Here is a 17,607-nt window from a genome sequence, read left to right on the forward strand (position 1 = left end):
GGCCGACTCTAGTCTAGAGTGGTTTTTATGAAGCCGAAGCTCGGTACCTAGTATAAGAGTCTGTATATATAGTTATCTACTATTCATATCTTATGTAGTTTATGATAACCTTATGTATGAAACTCAGCCTTCGGGGATATCTATGTGAATATATCTATTTGTACTTTTCGCTTTTGTTATGAATGTGTTATGTGCTTAACTATCATAGATAATAACAATATAACTCACGCTTAGAACTTAAGCTATAGGCTCATATTAATATAAATAATATATAGTCTAGAGTCTTTAGGTTTAGCTCGATCCACCCTCGGTCGATCCCTGCCCACGCGATTCGTTTGCTGTGAAAAGTACATAAAAAAACCCCTCGCCGCTGATTGCAACGACAAAGTAACACCACTTGTGTCCATTTCGGGTATATTTTTCCTGTTATTGGATTTTTTTAAGCTTTTTGGATGTTTTTGGGTTGAGATGGAATCGGATGTTTCTTTGTGCCTCATTTAGATATTTCTTTTGTGCTTTAGTGAATGTTTCTTTTCAGCTCATTCAGATGGTTTTTTCTTTTTTGCATTGAGGGATGTTTCTTTTCTAGGACCTTGTAAATAGATTAATTTGCAAATCTGGCAGTTAGCTGCAATCGACGTCGAGCGTTCGACAGCACAACAAGAGGTACAACATGGAGAGGGGAACAGTGATCAGGATTGGATGTGGAGGGAAACGGCGGCGCAGGGAGAGGTGTTGCACAAAGAGCTGCCTGCATCGGGGCAAAAACGTTTGGATGCGGAGGGAATTGCGCGGCGCAGATAGCAGTTGGGGGAGGACGCGTTGGTGGGGTGATGGTTAATTCATGTTGAGGGCGCTCGAAATAAATATCAAAAGGATGATGTGGCATCACCGATAAAAAAAGTTGCCCTACGAGTTGATTTTTTTAGTGGCGCATATAATCCTAACTTTTAAAATTTAAAAAACAAGATGACTTTAAAAAGTTGATCAAATTGGCTTAATGCATAATTATTTTTTGGACTTTTTCAATAATTAATTTTTTTAAAAAAATATGTATTTTACATAATATCTTTATTTTTATTTATATAAAAAAAATCTTCACTCTTCCCAATGTTATTAACCTTACATAAATGGCTAAAACAAGCGGAAATGATGTCAACCATGGTTACAGATTATCCGTTGCTATTGTCTAATTCATTTGTTCTTAATATATTCGTCTGATTTGTGATATTCATTATCACACTGTCTTCGGATGTAACTTATTTTTTTTGAATCAAAATAAGCTCAACACGCTAATGTGGAGCAACAAAAGAAACTACAAGTATTCATAAAACATAAAAACATTTATCTTCCGACAATGCCATCAACCACCAAACGGATCACTCGCGGTCCATTCATTGTAACTCAGCATCGTCTTCCTTGTTACGAACTCCACACCTGTTTCCTGATTATGAAAAATCCTAGCATTGCGTTCCACCCAAATGTTCCAAATAACTGCAAAAAGCCTGGCAGCCATTTCTTCTGATCTTGTTTCCACTTATGCATACCGGTCCACCGCTCAAATAGTTCCCTAATGGCTCCAGGAATAGGCCACACCTCCCCAAGAGACCTCAACCAACTGCACCACACCTGCCATGTTAGCTCACAGTGTAGGAATAAATGTTCCACCGACTCTATCTCCTTCTAACATAGGACACATAGATTATCATTGAGTCTAATAACACCTAGTCTACTCAATCTCTCCTTAGTATTCACTCTACCAATAAGCACAAACCACCCAAAAAGCTCAATTCTCGGCGGTACCACTCCTCTCCAAACCGAACTTGTGAAACTGTAGCTCGTTATCTCATCCGACAGAGTCTCCGATAGGACCTGCACAACAGACTTGGTCGAAAATACCCCTTTGCTATCAAAATTCCAAACCATAATATCCTCTTTACCATCTGACAGCTTCGTCAGCCTTAGCCGCTCATGAAGTTGATGGACAAGTTCCAGCTCCCATTGGAATAACTCTCGCCGCCACTGGAAATTCCATATCCACTCAAGTCCATCCCAAAATCCACAATCCCCTATCATCGATCCCTGCTGATTCGAAATAGAGAATAGTCTTGGAAACGCCACCTTCAAGGGGCCCCCTTGTAACCAGTTATCTTCCCAAAACAGGGTACTCCTCCCATCCCCTACCTCCATCGCCAGGCCAGTAAGCATTTTGTCTTTTATTCTCTGCTCTTTTATATTCAAATGACATATGTCTTTCCAGGGCCCTCCTTTGACCGGTAGCTGCTGATTTACTAGCATTACATCAGGATTCAGGTTGTTGCACGAGCATACAATCTTCTTCCATAAGGGGCACTCCTCTTTAGAAAACCGCCACCACCACTTAAATAATAGCGCTGTATTCCGAAGTACCGCATCCCCAACCCCCAAACCCCCAGCCTTTTTTGGTGCCTGAACCAACTCCCACTTAACTAAGGGAATACCATCAGTATCATCCCCCTTACACCACATAAATCGCCTTTGCAAAGCAATCAGCTTATCCGCAACCGCCTTTGGCATCTTGTATAGACTGAGGTAGTAGATAGGTAGGCTATTTAGAACTGATCTTATCAGAACAAGCTTGCTCGCTTTGGTTAGAACCTTAGCTTTCCAGAGGCTAAGTTTCTCTTCCACCTTATCAATTATCGGTTTCCAAGTCTTTACCATACGTGGATTCGCACCCAAAGAAATCCCGAGGTACCTAGTAGGTAAAACCGCTTGCTTGCACCCTAGCAAACTACAGGCATTGTCTACCCAATCCTGCTCACAATTCACCGATGTCAAACTTGACTTCTCAAAATTAATGCTCAGCCCCGACATCAACTCAAAGCATCTCAATAGCTCCTATAATTGACTATTGTATCTGTCACCGGGGGGCAAAATAATATCGTATCATCTGCAAATTGTAAGTGCGACAATTGTATATGCTCACCTCCTATCAGAAGTGATTCAATGCGCCCGTTCCTGACAGCTTCCCCCACCATCCGATTCAACACATTGACCACCAACACAAACAGAAATGGAGAGAGGGGATCCCCTTGTCTGAGTCCTCTTTCCATGTTGAACGGCTTGGATGGTGACCCATTCACCAGAACAGACATTGTGGCTGTACTGACACACTCCTTTACCCAATTCCTCCAACGCTGTCCAAATCCCATTTTCTGGAGCACTATATCCACGAAATCCCATCTGACTCTATCATATGCTTTATGAAAATCCAGCTTAATGATCGCCGCTTTCCTTTTCTTTCCTTGAGCCAATGGACTGTCTCACAGGCTATGAGAGCACCATCATGAATTTTTCTACCTTTCACAAATGCAGTTTGAGTCTCACCCACCAAGCCCGGCATAACTGACCTCATTCTTCTCACCAGCACCTTTGAGATCACCTTATACACACATCCCACCAAACTAATCGGCCAAAAATCCTTAATCTCTTTAGCACCCAAGAATTTTGGGGCCAGCGTCACCCATGTTATATTCACATCTGATGGTAACGTTGCCCTTTGAAAGAAATCCATCACCGCCGCCGTGAACTCCTGACCAATGTCTTCCCAGCATTTCTTGATGAAGTTCATATTGTATCCATCACTACCTGGGGCCTTAGACGATTCACAGTCCCAAACTGCCTCCCTGATTTCCTCTGTAGATGGTAAAATCTCCAAGGCTTCTGCCTCATCTCTATTAATTTGTTTCAATAACCCCTCCCGGATACCAATCCTTGGTGCATACTCCTGGCGGTACAACTCCTTGTAGAATCCCCTTATTGCATGCTTTATTTTTGCCTGATTCCTCACAAGCCGTCCATGAATCATCAGAGCATCAATTCTGTTATTTCGCCTTCTAGCTGATGCAATAGTATGAAAGTATCGAGTATTTCTGTCCATGTCCTTCGCATGTTTAGACCGAGACATCTGCTTCCAGTGGATTTCCTTCCTAATGTACCATTTTTCACAAAATCTCACAAGCGCCTTCCTTCTAGCTTCTGTTGTACCATCATATATCCTTTTACTAACCTGCTCATCCAGCTTCCTTATCTCGTCTTCAAACTTTGTCAGTCTATTTTTCATATCACTAAAGTTATCCTTGTGCCATTGCCTCAACGGTAACGTCAATGCCTTCAATTTACCAAGGAACAGACCTTCGCCCAAGGTCCGCCATTCATTTTTTACCGTCCTTATAAAACCTTCATGGGTAAACCAGGAATCCAGACTCCTGAAAGGTCTAGGCCCCCATCTTCCTCTTCTATCCTCCACAATCAACGGGCAGTGATCTGACAACCCCCTTGGACCACTTTTCAGCCTTAAATAAGGAAACTTCTCCACCCATTCAATATTAACCAGCACCTTGTCAATTCTGCTACAAGATTGACCCCTGAACCAAGTGAACTTCCTATAAGTAAGGGGAAGATCCACCAACTGCATGTCATGCACCCAACCCTTAAACTCTTCCGCTGAACCCGGCAAACTCTGCAAACCTTTGCGATCTTCTACATGTAAAATCTCATTGAAGTCCCCCAACAAACAGAAAGGAACCTGACACAAGCCTGCTATGTAGCTCAACTCCTCCCACACCACCCGCTTTGCCTCCCTCCTATGCGCCCCGTATACCAAACAGCAAGCACACTGAAAGTTATTCTTAGTTATGACTCCCTCAATGCACAACCACCTCTCTCCTTTATAGCAATTCCTTTTCTGAAACATATTATCATCCCACAGCAACAGAAGCCCCCCTGCTGTCCCAATAGATTCCACAAACTCCCAATCTACAGTACTATTTCCCCAAATCCTGCCAACATCATATTTTGAGATATCCTCCCTTTTTGTTTCAAGCAAACCCAACATGTTTAGATTATACTTTTTCGTCAACATTTTAATCATACTTAACTTACCGTCCCCCCCTCAAACCCCTAATATTCCAACAGCTCACAATCATTTAATCAACGTCTTGCTCACCTTATGTTTGTTCTTCGGACAACTCCTTCTCGCCTTTTCTTTTTGTTTTGCCAACTTTCGCTTCTTCTCTATTTCTTCATTCTGAGCTTGCAGTATGCTTATGATATCCACCTCCTCATCATACAGCACCGCACCAGATTCCACTGCCAGTGCCCAGGCAGCCTCATTTTCCTTGGCCTGTGCTTCCATGTTTATGCGATTTTCCTCCCCCTCAGTGGTTCGTCCTCTGCCTGTTCCAGATCCAGCCCCTCCCCACTGACTTCATCAAGCTGAACCAATCCTTGTTCGTCCGCCTCTTCTCCTCGGTCAGCCCCCAGTGGTACCACCAGCCCTCCCTCGTGAAGCCTCCCTTCCACAATCCGCTCCCTGCCCTCGTGAGATTCGGACGTCTCACCTCCAATATCCACACCCACGATCTGCGCCTGTTCAAACCCCTGGCAACCAGTCGCGCCTCCCTGAGAGATCGCCGACAACCGTCCCTGCTCAGTCAGCCTAGCCCGTCCAGCGTCCCCCTCATCGCTCACAAGGGCCGTCTCGGCGTTACACCCGTCGCACCCAGGCGCTGCAAGAGGTTCCTCCATGCCCTCACTCCTCCGCCAATCAGCCGCGTCTTCCTCATCTGCCGCCGGCGCCCGTCTCAGCGCCATCATCCTGTCTCGTCCGGCGTCCCCCTCCACACTCACGGGGAGGTTGGTCTCCTCGAGCCTCACGTCGCATCTAGGCACAGCAGCAGGCGTCTTCGCAACCCTCCCACTCTCAACCCGCTTCAGTCTTCCCCGGGTCATGGTAACTTATAATTATATAAGTTCTTATTGATTTTTTCTTTTAGAAAAGCAAAGCACAGAAATTGCCTCGCTGTACATGTCCAAATTAAAGCAACACCAATTTGACCTGCCTTCTTTCTTTGTTTCAGTTGCTCAAATTTTTTGTTCTGTTATGATCTGAGTTCAGTTATATCGAATATATCATATATTGGTTCTATATTTTAATTTTGACTTCTGAAAAATACGCCTTAAAATAGTAAAGATATATTTACAACCATTTGCTTTTACAAAAAATATAACTTAAAAGATATGTATAAAATAGGTCAAATAAATATAAAAGTAATTGCGTTGTTTCTATTTTTTTTAGCGATCAAAGGGTTCTTGTTGTTCACTAAAAATGCTAATTTAAAAAAAAAAAAACTATATGTCTCAAAAATTGAATAGTTAAATATCATTTTGTTATTTATATTTGTTAAAGTCTTAAAGATCATGTGGACTTTCGTAAAATTAGTAAGAAATTGAATTGGATATGTACTCCTAAATTAAATATTTTCATCAAAAGATAAATACACTATAAATAAGAAACAAATGTAGTGAGTGCATGTCGTTCGGCTCGATACTTATAAAAAAATAAAAATAAAAATAAAAATAAAAAATAATTAAATTTTTAAAAATTTTGATTTTGGACTAATTAATTTTTTAAAAAATATATTAATTTAATTTTTTATGATAGTAAATAGTGGACACGTATGTTTTTCTGTCAATAAATATGTCAATGAATAGTACGAAATAAAATGAAATTGTTCATATATTTCGTTATTTATAGTGGTGCATGTTTCGTTACTGTCACATAAACATAAAAACGATATAATTTTGGACAGTAAAATATTTATTATTTTTTGAGTTTTTATATGTCCTTTATTAATTGCTCTCTATTTAGCACAAATCAAAACAAGTGAAGTTTTGCTTAAAAAATTATTATCTACATTATTATCTTTCATAAATAGACATATCAGAGTAGCTAATGTTACATATAAGCATCACTATTAAATTTTAGTTAATAAATTGATAGAAAAACATCATGTGTCCACTTTTACTATATTGGAGAAGGACCAAATTAATACTTTTTTTCATAGACTAATTAATACAAAATCAAAATTTCTAAAAACCTAATTGTCATTTTACTTTAAAAATAAAAACTTAGTGAATGTGCAATACATAATTTTCATGGTTACTATTTTAGTGTAGATATTTTTATGTAAAGATTATATTGTAAATTATTAGATAGTTTAGTTAAATATGTTTAATTTTATGTTTTTTTTTGTATTGTTTACGATATTTTTTAATTCGACAGATCAAAGACTAATCCATTGCGGATCTAAGCTTTATTTGAGGCTCTATCGCTGGTCAATAGATTATTGCATGCGTAAAGCAAGATTTGAATTCAAGTTGATTTGTTTAGGTAAACATGTTAAACTATTTGCAGAAAATTGACAATGGGTAGGATAGAAAATGGTTTAGACTCCATCCTAATACAATGAATTTAAGTTTTCTTAACAATTTAACTTTATTCTACTCACAGATTGAGAAATTTTTTTATCCTAACTCTACTCACACCTTAAAGTTTCAAATCCAATCCTATCAACAATAAATCAAATTTTTTTCTAATAAAAACAATATTTAATTGTTTCATGTTTCACAAACATACTAATAAAATAAAAAAGATAAAATTAAGTCTATATTAAAATTTAAAATAACAAAAAATAATAAAATTTATGTTAAAATTATAAAAAAAAAAATATGTGAATTCAATCTCTATTAACTTCATCATGTATGTTAATAATTTTTAACTATCGATTATAATATATCAAAAATATAAATAGATCAAATAGAAAAATCTAAATAGATCAAATAGAAATCAAATAGAAAAGTCTAAATCTAATTCGCTGTCTGGTCGAATTGTCAACCCTATCCGGACAAATTAGATTGAATTGCATACCGCAGATAAGGGTAGTATTATTATCAGATCTATTTGGAATACTAAAAATGACGAGTTGTAAGAGCATCTCCAATGGTGAGTTCCTCTTTGACTTTTTTCTGACATATAGGAACTCTAACCATTGGAGGAGAGAAGGAGTGAGTTCCCGCACAAGGATCAAGGTAAGAGAGTCCCTCTAAACAGGGACTCAAATTAACCAATAACAACTTACCATTTGGCAAGTTATTATAAAAAAATAATAATATAAAATCTGAAATAATTAAATAATTAAATAATAATTAAATTAGTAATAATTATAATAAAAATTATATTAAATAATTATATTTTTATTTAATTAATAATTTATATTAATTATTTATATTATAATTAATATTGAATATTATTTATATTATTATATTAAATTATAATTAATTAAATTTACTTACATTAAAAAATAAATTTAATTTTTATACCTTATAAAATAATTTTTAGTTGAGTTGGTTATTTTTATTTTTAAAATTTAAAATGCTAATGATATTATTAAAATTAGCAGTTATAAACACAAAATTATAAATTAGTATAATCTCGAATTATATATTGTGTATTATTATTATATATGAATTTATTTAATATTAATATCTTTTAATAATGAATTATTTTTAAATTTATAAATTTAAATAATATTATTGAAAAAAATTAATTATATTAATTTTAAGTATTTTAATTAATTAATTAACTGGGACCACAATAGGGACTAAAGTTAGTTCCTCCTAATGGAGAAGAGAGAGATGCTTTGAGTTCCTATTTATTGTTTATGACGCAAAAGCTGATGTGGAGTTACTTTTTATGACAGGTGGGCCATAAACAGAAATTGTGATGAGTTCCTACTGGAGATGGTCTAAGACTGGTATTATATAACTGGCAAGGAACAGCAAAGGGTGCTGTCTTTTTGCTTTTGGGGTCTTACACAGCAAGAGCCAAGATATGTAAAAAACCTGAAAGAGTAGTAGAAGTTAAAGTAGTACAACATTGGAATTAAGTGTACATTTACATTGTTTGAGGCCTGGCCGGCACACCACATTTCAATTTTCCAACTGTAACATGAACAACAAAGTCCACCCTCCACCTTGGATTTTCAGAATCTTGTACTTGTCACTGTGGCTCTCCTTTTTCCACCCAAAATTTGAATTAGTAAAAAAAAAAAAAGAAAAAAAAAACAAAATATTTCATATCATATTCCAAATTCCAAAGCCCCATCATTGTTTGTACCCTCAAAAAAACTTTCACTCCTTTATAAAGTTTTCAACTGACTTTCAAAAACAATGCAAGTTATCACTCCCATTAACTGTTTGACAATAGTCCTGTGTCAACTTTACTCAACTACTATACTTACTTGCCATTGGTTTTCACTTTTCAATAGTCATTTCTTGAAAGGCTAATTGATAATGGGGGTGATGAAGATGAATATGAGATGGCCTCCATGGCCACAACATCTATGGCCCAAGAAGTTTGAGGCAATTGTGATTGTACAAAGGCTTGAAGGAACATCAAGCTTGGTGAAGAAGTTGAAGAAGAAGGCTCATGAGGAGTTGGGATCATTGGTGGTTGAGATCAAATGGAAGGGCCAGAAGAAGGGTAGTGTATCCTTGAGGTCCCTTGGGGCCTCCATGAAGAGAAGCTTCACCAGTGTTGTTGCTCTAATTGGTGGTGAAGGTGAAGGTGAAGGTGAAGGTGAAGGAGTGGTTCAATGGAACCAGGAGTTTAGAAATGTTTGCACCTTTAATGGTTACAAGGACCATGACATGTTTCATCCATGGGAAGTTATGTTCACTGTCTCCAATGTGAGTCTCTATAACAAATCCATGATAATATCCATTCTTTCTTCTATTTGATTTTTGGGTGTGGGAAATATTTGCATGTTTCTGCAGTATATATTTAATACTTGTTTTAAAGACATTTATAGTCATGCATTCACATTTATTTGATACAAATGAATTTCTTTTTTTCTTTTTACCAAACATCAATATTATTTGCAATAAGCCATGTTTCTTATTTGTGGCCAGAAAGAACTATATTTTGAGAATGAATAACTTAGGTTCAATTTTATTTCCTTGTTCTTATGGATCCTTTTAGATTCAATGTTATTTCCTTGTTCTTATGGATTCTTTCTTTTTGTACTGAATTAGGTTTATAACAAAGGGCCCAAAACAATGGCCTCTGTAATTGGAGTTGCATCAGTAGACTTAGCCAAACACATGCCTGCAGCTGTGGATAAAAAGACTGAAATTCTAATTCCTTTGAATGTTCCTGGCACCACTAGTACTAGTCTCTCACTTTGTGTAAGTTTCTTTTTGTTCCTTCTTTTTCTCCTTGTGATGCCCTTTAATTGTTGAAATTTCAAGTAAACTATCTCATATATCTTTTATACTGATAATGCATAAAAATTAAATTCATAGATATATAACCTTATTGGCCTATTACTTTAAAGGTTTAGGTCATAAACTCATAATCTGTCGTCTGACTAGTTTCGTGTTTCTCATTGCATCAAACTTGATTTCTGTTTAACAGGTATCCCTCAGATTACTGAAATTGGAGACACTTAAAGAGTATTTGGATGCGGAGCATCGATCGATGGAGCATGTTCCTTCTTTGCCATCTTCTCCAGAATCTCCCTCAACGAGTAGAAACGAACCTTCTACACTTAAAGTAGGTCTAAGAAGAGTAAAAATCTTTGCTGAGTATGTATCTACTGTGAAAGCTAAGAAGGGAAACTCAAAAGATGAAGGAAATGATGTTACGAGTTCCAACAGAAGCGAAGATTCCGAACATAGATATAGATCCGACACAGATTCATTAGATAATGATTCTGCCATTGATTTGCATGATAAGAACAAAGAAGGTTCATATGTTAGATGTTCTTCATTGGGTTATGGGACATTAGACTCCGTAAATTTTGTAGGAGGATCACCTTGTCTAAGTTCATTTTTCAATGGTGAAGATGATTTTGGAGTAGCACATGTTGAGAATTACAATACACTTGATCAGATAGAGTGTCATGGTTCGAGGAATAGAATCATTTCTTGGAGGAAAAAGAAACTGAAATTTAAATATTTGAAGGTGAAAAAAGGGGAGCTACTTCTGAAAAGGGATAATGGAGAAGTGGGCGGAGATGATATTGATTATGATCGCCGCCAACTTAGCTTTTCTGATGGGTATACTGTCAAGGTATGTGTCATGTGCATAGTTTTACAAATTCTGTTTCAAAAACCATTTATTACATGGTTACTTGTGTTTCAAGCAACCTTTGAAAATCAACTTTTAGTGTGTATGTTTCCTGTAGTGGCATAAAATAGAAGAAACTATCGCCACAAGGCAATCGTTTGTTCCTGAATTCGAGGGTAACAATTTTATGGTTGGAGGTTGGGAGTGCAAGGAGTTCATCAGCCGAGACAAACGAACAAAGCTCCATACACAAGTCTTCTTTGCTTCATTTGATCAAAGGAGCAAACAGTCTGGTGGGGAAGGCGCATGCGCGGTCCTGGTTGCTGTGATTGCTGATTGGCTAAAAGCAAACCGAGTCGAAATCCCCATTAAGTGTCAATTTGATAGCCTTATTAAAGATGGATCATTAGAATGGAGAATTCTCTGTGAGAAAAAGGAACACATGAAAAAATTTCCTGACAAACACTTGGACCTTGACACTGTTCTTCAGGCCAAAATCAGTTCAATTTTCGTGCTGCCAGAAAAATCCTTTGTTGGATTCTTCATTCCAGAAGAGGGAACAACTAAGAGTGGAGGCTTTGAATTCCTTCAAGGTGCTATGTCCTTCGATAGAATATGGGAAGAAATAAAATTTTCTGCATCAAAATTGAACATAAATGATGATCCTTTGGTCTACATTGTAGGTTGGAATGATCATTTCTTTGTACTAAAGGTTGAGCAAGATGCTTATTACATCATTGATACTTTAGGGGAGAGATTATATGAGGGATGCAAACAAGCATACATATTGAAATTTGATGCTTCCTCAACAATTGAGAAATTAATGGCCAAAGAAAATCAAGAGTTGAATGAGATTATATGTAGAGGCAAAGAATCATGCAAAGAATATATCAAAAGATTTTTGGCTGCCATAACTGTAAGGGGAGTGCAGCTTGAGGTCAAGAAAGGCTTGAAACCTTCAAAGCCTCTTCACCATAGGTTACAGATTGAATTCTATTATACTCAATTGAAGCAACAGTAAAATGCAGATCATGCATCAACAAACCAACACTGGCTTAGTTGAATAGTAGGCAAGTTTGTCATTTTTCCACCAAGAGACTTCGAGTCTTGGAGAAGGAAAAAACAGTTATACTCAGAGAGACAGTTATAGTTTTTCGAACTAGATTAACTGGATTTGAAGTAATAGGGTCTTGATTCAAGTGCAGAGAAAAAAAAAGATGGTGCATCAACAATTGCTTGGTGCAATTCTAGAGATATTTCATAGTTAGTTACTAATATTGTTTTTTCCATGAGATTGTTTTACACAACTTACTAAAATACACTTGAGTTATTTAAGCTGAGCTGAAGATTTGGTATTTTTCTTGAATTTTCATGGCTGGGCCTTCTGATCAATAATGTTGATTATTATATATATGTTAATCTAAGATTTTCAATTTGGAATTCAACACTCTTTGTCTCAACAGTTACTGAGATATCACATTTCCCTCCATTTGCAATTCGGGTCCAGCTATTTAAGTCTTATTTATATCTTTTTATAATAAAACATAATATTTAATTTGAGGAAATAATTATTTGAAAATGAAATGATAAATACTCTCATATTTAAGAAAAAAAATTGAAAAGTAATTTTAAAAAGCTTGGAAGGTGTTTCCGATGGCGATAACAACTTTCGTCATACATTTCCCTTTTAAATACCTTAAGAATCAATTTGATACAAGACATGTATAATATTTGACTCTTAAAAATGTGCTTCACCTTGTTAAAAACATAGGTTGTAACATATAACTTGACCTTAACATAGTATTCTCTAGTATATGCTGCTAGCTCATGCATAAATAAACAAAGCCAATAAGGGTATGTTTTATTGGAGTAAAAATGGGAGAAATTTTACTCACACTTTATTTTAGTGTAATTATATTTCATTTAAAGAGTGCGTTGAAACAACAATTAAGTTGTCTTTATGTGACCTTAAAATTATAAATAGTGAATCAGAAACTTGCATTAAGTTAGACTGCATACATTATGCTCTACACTCTTTGGATGTAATCCTTTCAAAGACTCTACATATTACATAATGTGAGATGCTTTGCATCAGATTGTCTATATTTCATTGTTTAATGTATTTATCATTAAGTGAAGTATATAACTGGAAACTTTGAGATCAATACATGTTGTTAGATGAATGGTAATCAATTTAATTTCTAGAAAAGCTCATTTAATTTATTAGGAGGAGAAGTAACCAAAATAAATACTTCATCTCCCATGATTGCAAAAGCATTGCCTTAATCTTTTAGCAGCCTCTTTATAAATTATGAAATTAAGGCAATTATTTTTTAGACACCAAAAGAATTGCCTTAATTTCATAATTTATAAGGAAGCTTACAGTTACTTGAAAAATTAATAATCAGCTCTCAGTTGAACACATCTGAGAAACCAGCTTGATTACTCCCCACATAGGTGCATCATTCTGCAGCAAATAATTTTCAAGTTACAATTATTATAATTTGTAGAAGTCAACAATAAATAATAGGCATTGATTGCTCTCATACAAATTGGAAGGAACCAAGAATGTAAAGAGAGTTTACTTACCACAAGAACAACATCAAAAGCTTCTTGATAGATGCTAAGTGAGTTCTCAATGTTGTGGTTCCTGCAACAGTAATTTCATATCATTACTTATCTCGTATATCAGTAATATCCAGTTTCCTTTCAATCTATGCATACCTATTGACTAGACTAAAACGGAAGTTTTCCGAAGATGGATTAGAAAAGAGAAAAGAGGAATAATCATTCTCTTCAAACAGCGCGCAAAGAAACACAAACAGCATCAACAAGAACAAACTCCTTTCGCACTAGACGGCATCGCCTATGAAGTAAACGATTTCATTGTATCCCTAAAAAACTTTGATATACTTATTCATATGGTTTTACAAATTGTCACCAACTACTCAATAACTAAATATAGAGAGCTCAAGCATCATTCATAACCTGGCAGTCAGAATATATCAATTGCGGCAAAGTAAAGTTTTAACTTACAAGAATCCCACGGATATCCGTGTCTCATAATTCAAGCCATCAGACATTCCCAGGTCTCCAAGGTGATCACCAAGAAGGAGAACATTGGTTCTCTTCTTGACCGAAGCATTGTCAGCAGTTTGATCATCTGTATCGCCCAATTGCTCGTGGAGAGGCGCAGCCATGTCAAGAGCATGCTCATTTTTATTTAAGCTGTGAATCACTTTCCCTGAATTTGGAATTTGCAACAAAAAGTAAGAAATGATTCTATGAAGCAAATACGCTCATCCAAATCATCCCTTAGAAGCTTCGTACGCATTTCATATTTTCATTATATAAGATAATAAATTGGTTTAATGTGATATCAATTTGTATAAAGAAAGAACCCAACATATTAATTTCAAGTACGTATAACCAATCACCTTTAAAAGATACAAGGTGACCATCATTATCAAATACCATCCTATTGGATACTATCTTCACATTTTTGAAGGATCTATGAAGTTTCTGCCTTAAAACCTGTTATATCAGGAAGAAAAAAATAGCAACACATTGCAATTCAGAAACACAAACAATAACAGACACAGATAGTCCAGAACACAAGCTTAAGACCTCTTCAATGATATCAGCAAGTCCTGCGGAGAATATCAACACAGGAATGTCTCTTTCCTGAAATTTATAATAACCGAAAACAGGAACCGGTATCAGAAATTATTTCACATGCCTTATTCCGTCAACATATTGAAAAACTCAGAACTTCAGCACTTCACACTAGATGCTTTTGGAAAAAGGATGAGAAATATACCTCCAAATATTCAAAGAGTTCACCAACACCTTCCCTAAAAGCAATGTTGGCATCAGCAACCGATTGTCTTATCGATTCGAATGTAAGTCCTCCCTCAACGAGAAGACCATGTGTTTTTCCCCACCTGGTGCACCAGAATAAGAGTTTCAGCAGCTGGCATTAATGTTCTTCAGGTTAGAGCTTATATCTCCACCATTCAGAAACAGTGACATACCACTCTTCCATGAGCTTCGTTTTCTCTTCAAGTCCAATAGTTGGCGAAAATTCTAATGGATGATAATGTTCATATAACCGCTGCCTTTTCTCATCGTATTCCGGATTACCTTGCTTCAAAAGGCCATGACTGCCTAAAAGTGATTCTATTAGATATAAACCGGAAAATCCTACTAAAAAAATATATTTTTCTTTTTGAGTTTTTTCCATCATAATTAACATAAAAAAGTATAAATAAATAAATTGTTCAGGGAACATACTTTGCCCACGAGTTCCATTAATCCAAAACTTTGTTAATGTGGCATCAAAATCAGCAATCACCTGATATCAACAATCTGAATACAATCATAAAAACAGAAACATGTGCAAGAAAACTATAAAAAATAAATAACTTACATTCTCCCGAGATACGATTCGATGAAATTCAACTAGACTCCCTCTATTTCTAAAAGCATACATTCTGAGATTTAGGTAACACTACACTTAAGTACCCTTGTACTTTGTAAAGTATAACATTACTGAATTCCTATGAATCAAACCCTAATAACCAAATCTCACGTGGGATTAATGTAATTTACCCATTTTTTCACAGGTGCCAATTTTGTAAAACACTGAGTACCTATGGAATATACAATACAACATGCAAGTCTTTGGTTCAAGTTCAACCAAGTAAAAAACATTAAAAAATAAATAAATAAATAAAAAGAAGAACATGAATGTTTCAGTTTCACCTGAAGCTTGTGGGGACCAGCAGAACGAATTGCAGCAATCTTGTTGTCCAGCAAAAGAGGATCCCTCACCAACAATTCTGAAGCTAACTTCACATCCTCCATTTCCAAATCTTTACCACAACAGAATGATTCCCTTTAAGCAAAAACACGACAACAAAGATAATAAATAAGCAGAAAAATAACTAATATATTTGCCAATTAATAAGAATTTGACTAATTTGATTCGTATTGAATTGAATTGCACATGAAATTAGAAAAATTGTTGAAAGAGAAGAAAAAAAAAAAGAACCTTGTGGAGTTGAGAAGGGAAAAAGAAGAGAAGGGAAAGTGAGGTGAGCGAAAGGTGGTGAGAAGAATCGATTGGAGTTGCGGTTGGAAGCGATAACTCATTTGAAGGCTACACACTCCTCGTCACTCTTCACTCCACACTCATCTTTTTTGCTTCTTTAAATTCAGATTCTTCACTCCCTTGGGTATCAAATTTCACATCACATGTATTATTTTTTTAATTTTTTTTTAGAATAATCAACCATATATTGTCATATAATAAAAATAATTAATTTTTATTTAAAATGTTATTTAAATACGTGAATTTAATTGTATATAATTATTTATATTGTAAACACATTAAAATTTAAATTTTATTTCTTTTAGTAATACTTAAATTGGTACTCCAAAAAATTTAAATCGAATAGTTTAATTTTTAACAAATTTTTATTGCTTCAAAAATGTTCGAATATTATTATGATATATTAATTTTTTAATTATTTTAAATAAAGATAAGTTTATCTTATACCGGTATTTTTTACGCTTTTTAATTTTCATATAGAGTCGTTAATGGAGTAGGCCACAAATATGAGGTGCATGTACGATTTACCAGGATGTGGTGTCAGGCGTGAAGAACTCGGATGGTGCGATAGGGAGAAGCTCGATCAGACAGTTCGATTTGCTGGGACAACACGGACGGTTCAAGTTGTGTCTTCATTGTCGCGCAGGCCAAGCTCCCTAGAATGGTGCCTCTGAACTCAACATACCCTTTTGTTGCTCCCACTCCCTCAGTTCGAGATCACTTTCAAAGTGCCCCTGAACTCTCATAGCCCTTCTATTCTCTCTTCTTCTTCCTTAAGCTTATTCTTCAAAGTGCATGAAAAAAATTAAACAATGCCAAAAAAACACAAAGCTAAAGTTATTGATCGTCTTAAACTTTATATTGTAAAATATTTCTGTCATCTTAATTATGTAAGTTTATTTTTTTAAACATTTTCAAATTTTATAATTATAATTATTTTTGTTAAAAATTTATTTTTTAGTATTGTTGTTAGAAATTGAAGTTAGGTATATATATGACATTATTATTAGAAATTTAGGAATATATGTTTAAATAATAGTTAGAGATATATGTTTAGATATTGTTAGCTAGAGAATATTTTAAAAAATTTTTGTAATAATTTTAGAAATTATAATTAATTAATTAATTTTTATGATTAATTTTAGAAATTATAATTTTAGGAATTATGATAATTTTTTGTAACAATAAATAAACTAAATTGGTGTATAATTTTTTGTAATAATATTGAAAATTTTGATTAATAATTAAATTTTGTAAAATATAATATATTTATTTTTCAGTATTAAATATATGTTTGTTGTTAGCTTTTTAATTGACATAAATATATATGTTATTGTAGTTGAGATTTTAATAATAAAATTTAACATTAGTTAAATAAGAAGTGGATTTATCTATTAGTTATTATTATTAATAGTAAGTTAGAATATGTAGTTAGTGATATAAGAATTATTATTACTGACCGACAAATTATTTATGACTAAATAAATAAATAATTATGTAAGAAACAATTCAATGCTTACCTTAGGAAGAAGTATGGCTA

The 17,607-nt window shown here is 34.9% G+C and overlaps 2 protein-coding genes across 2 annotated transcripts; one reads left to right on the forward strand and one right to left on the reverse strand.

Annotated features, from left to right (window-relative positions):
• Positions 1–8,675: 8,675 nt before the first annotated feature.
• On the forward strand, positions 8,676–12,399 carry LOC107616045 (uncharacterized). The gene is made up of 4 exons (XM_016318050.3): positions 8,676–9,573; positions 9,919–10,071; positions 10,301–10,957; positions 11,073–12,399. The coding sequence occupies exons 1-4, from the start codon at positions 9,178–9,180 to the stop codon at positions 11,973–11,975; spliced, it is 2,109 nt and encodes a 702-aa protein (XP_016173536.1). The 5' UTR covers positions 8,676–9,177; the 3' UTR covers positions 11,976–12,399.
• Positions 12,400–12,935: 536 nt separating this feature from the next.
• Positions 12,936–16,192, reverse strand: LOC107619330 (5'-nucleotidase / magnesium ion binding protein). Its single transcript, XM_016321584.3, has 10 exons — positions 16,008–16,192; positions 15,719–15,851; positions 15,248–15,308; positions 14,989–15,121; positions 14,775–14,898; positions 14,582–14,638; positions 14,392–14,488; positions 13,991–14,198; positions 13,544–13,604; positions 12,936–13,421 (listed from the first exon to the last, which is right to left on the reverse strand). Exons 1-10 carry the CDS (start codon positions 16,106–16,108, stop codon positions 13,359–13,361), a joined length of 1,038 nt encoding a protein of 345 aa, XP_016177070.1. The 5' UTR covers positions 16,109–16,192; the 3' UTR covers positions 12,936–13,358.
• Between the last annotated feature and the right edge of the window lie 1,415 nt (positions 16,193–17,607).

Source organism: Arachis ipaensis, chromosome B9 (assembly GCF_059453495.1).
Source record: "Arachis ipaensis isolate K30076 ecotype BB chromosome B9, ASM5945349v1, whole genome shotgun sequence".
Classification (NCBI taxonomy): Eukaryota; Viridiplantae; Streptophyta; class Magnoliopsida; order Fabales; family Fabaceae; genus Arachis; species Arachis ipaensis.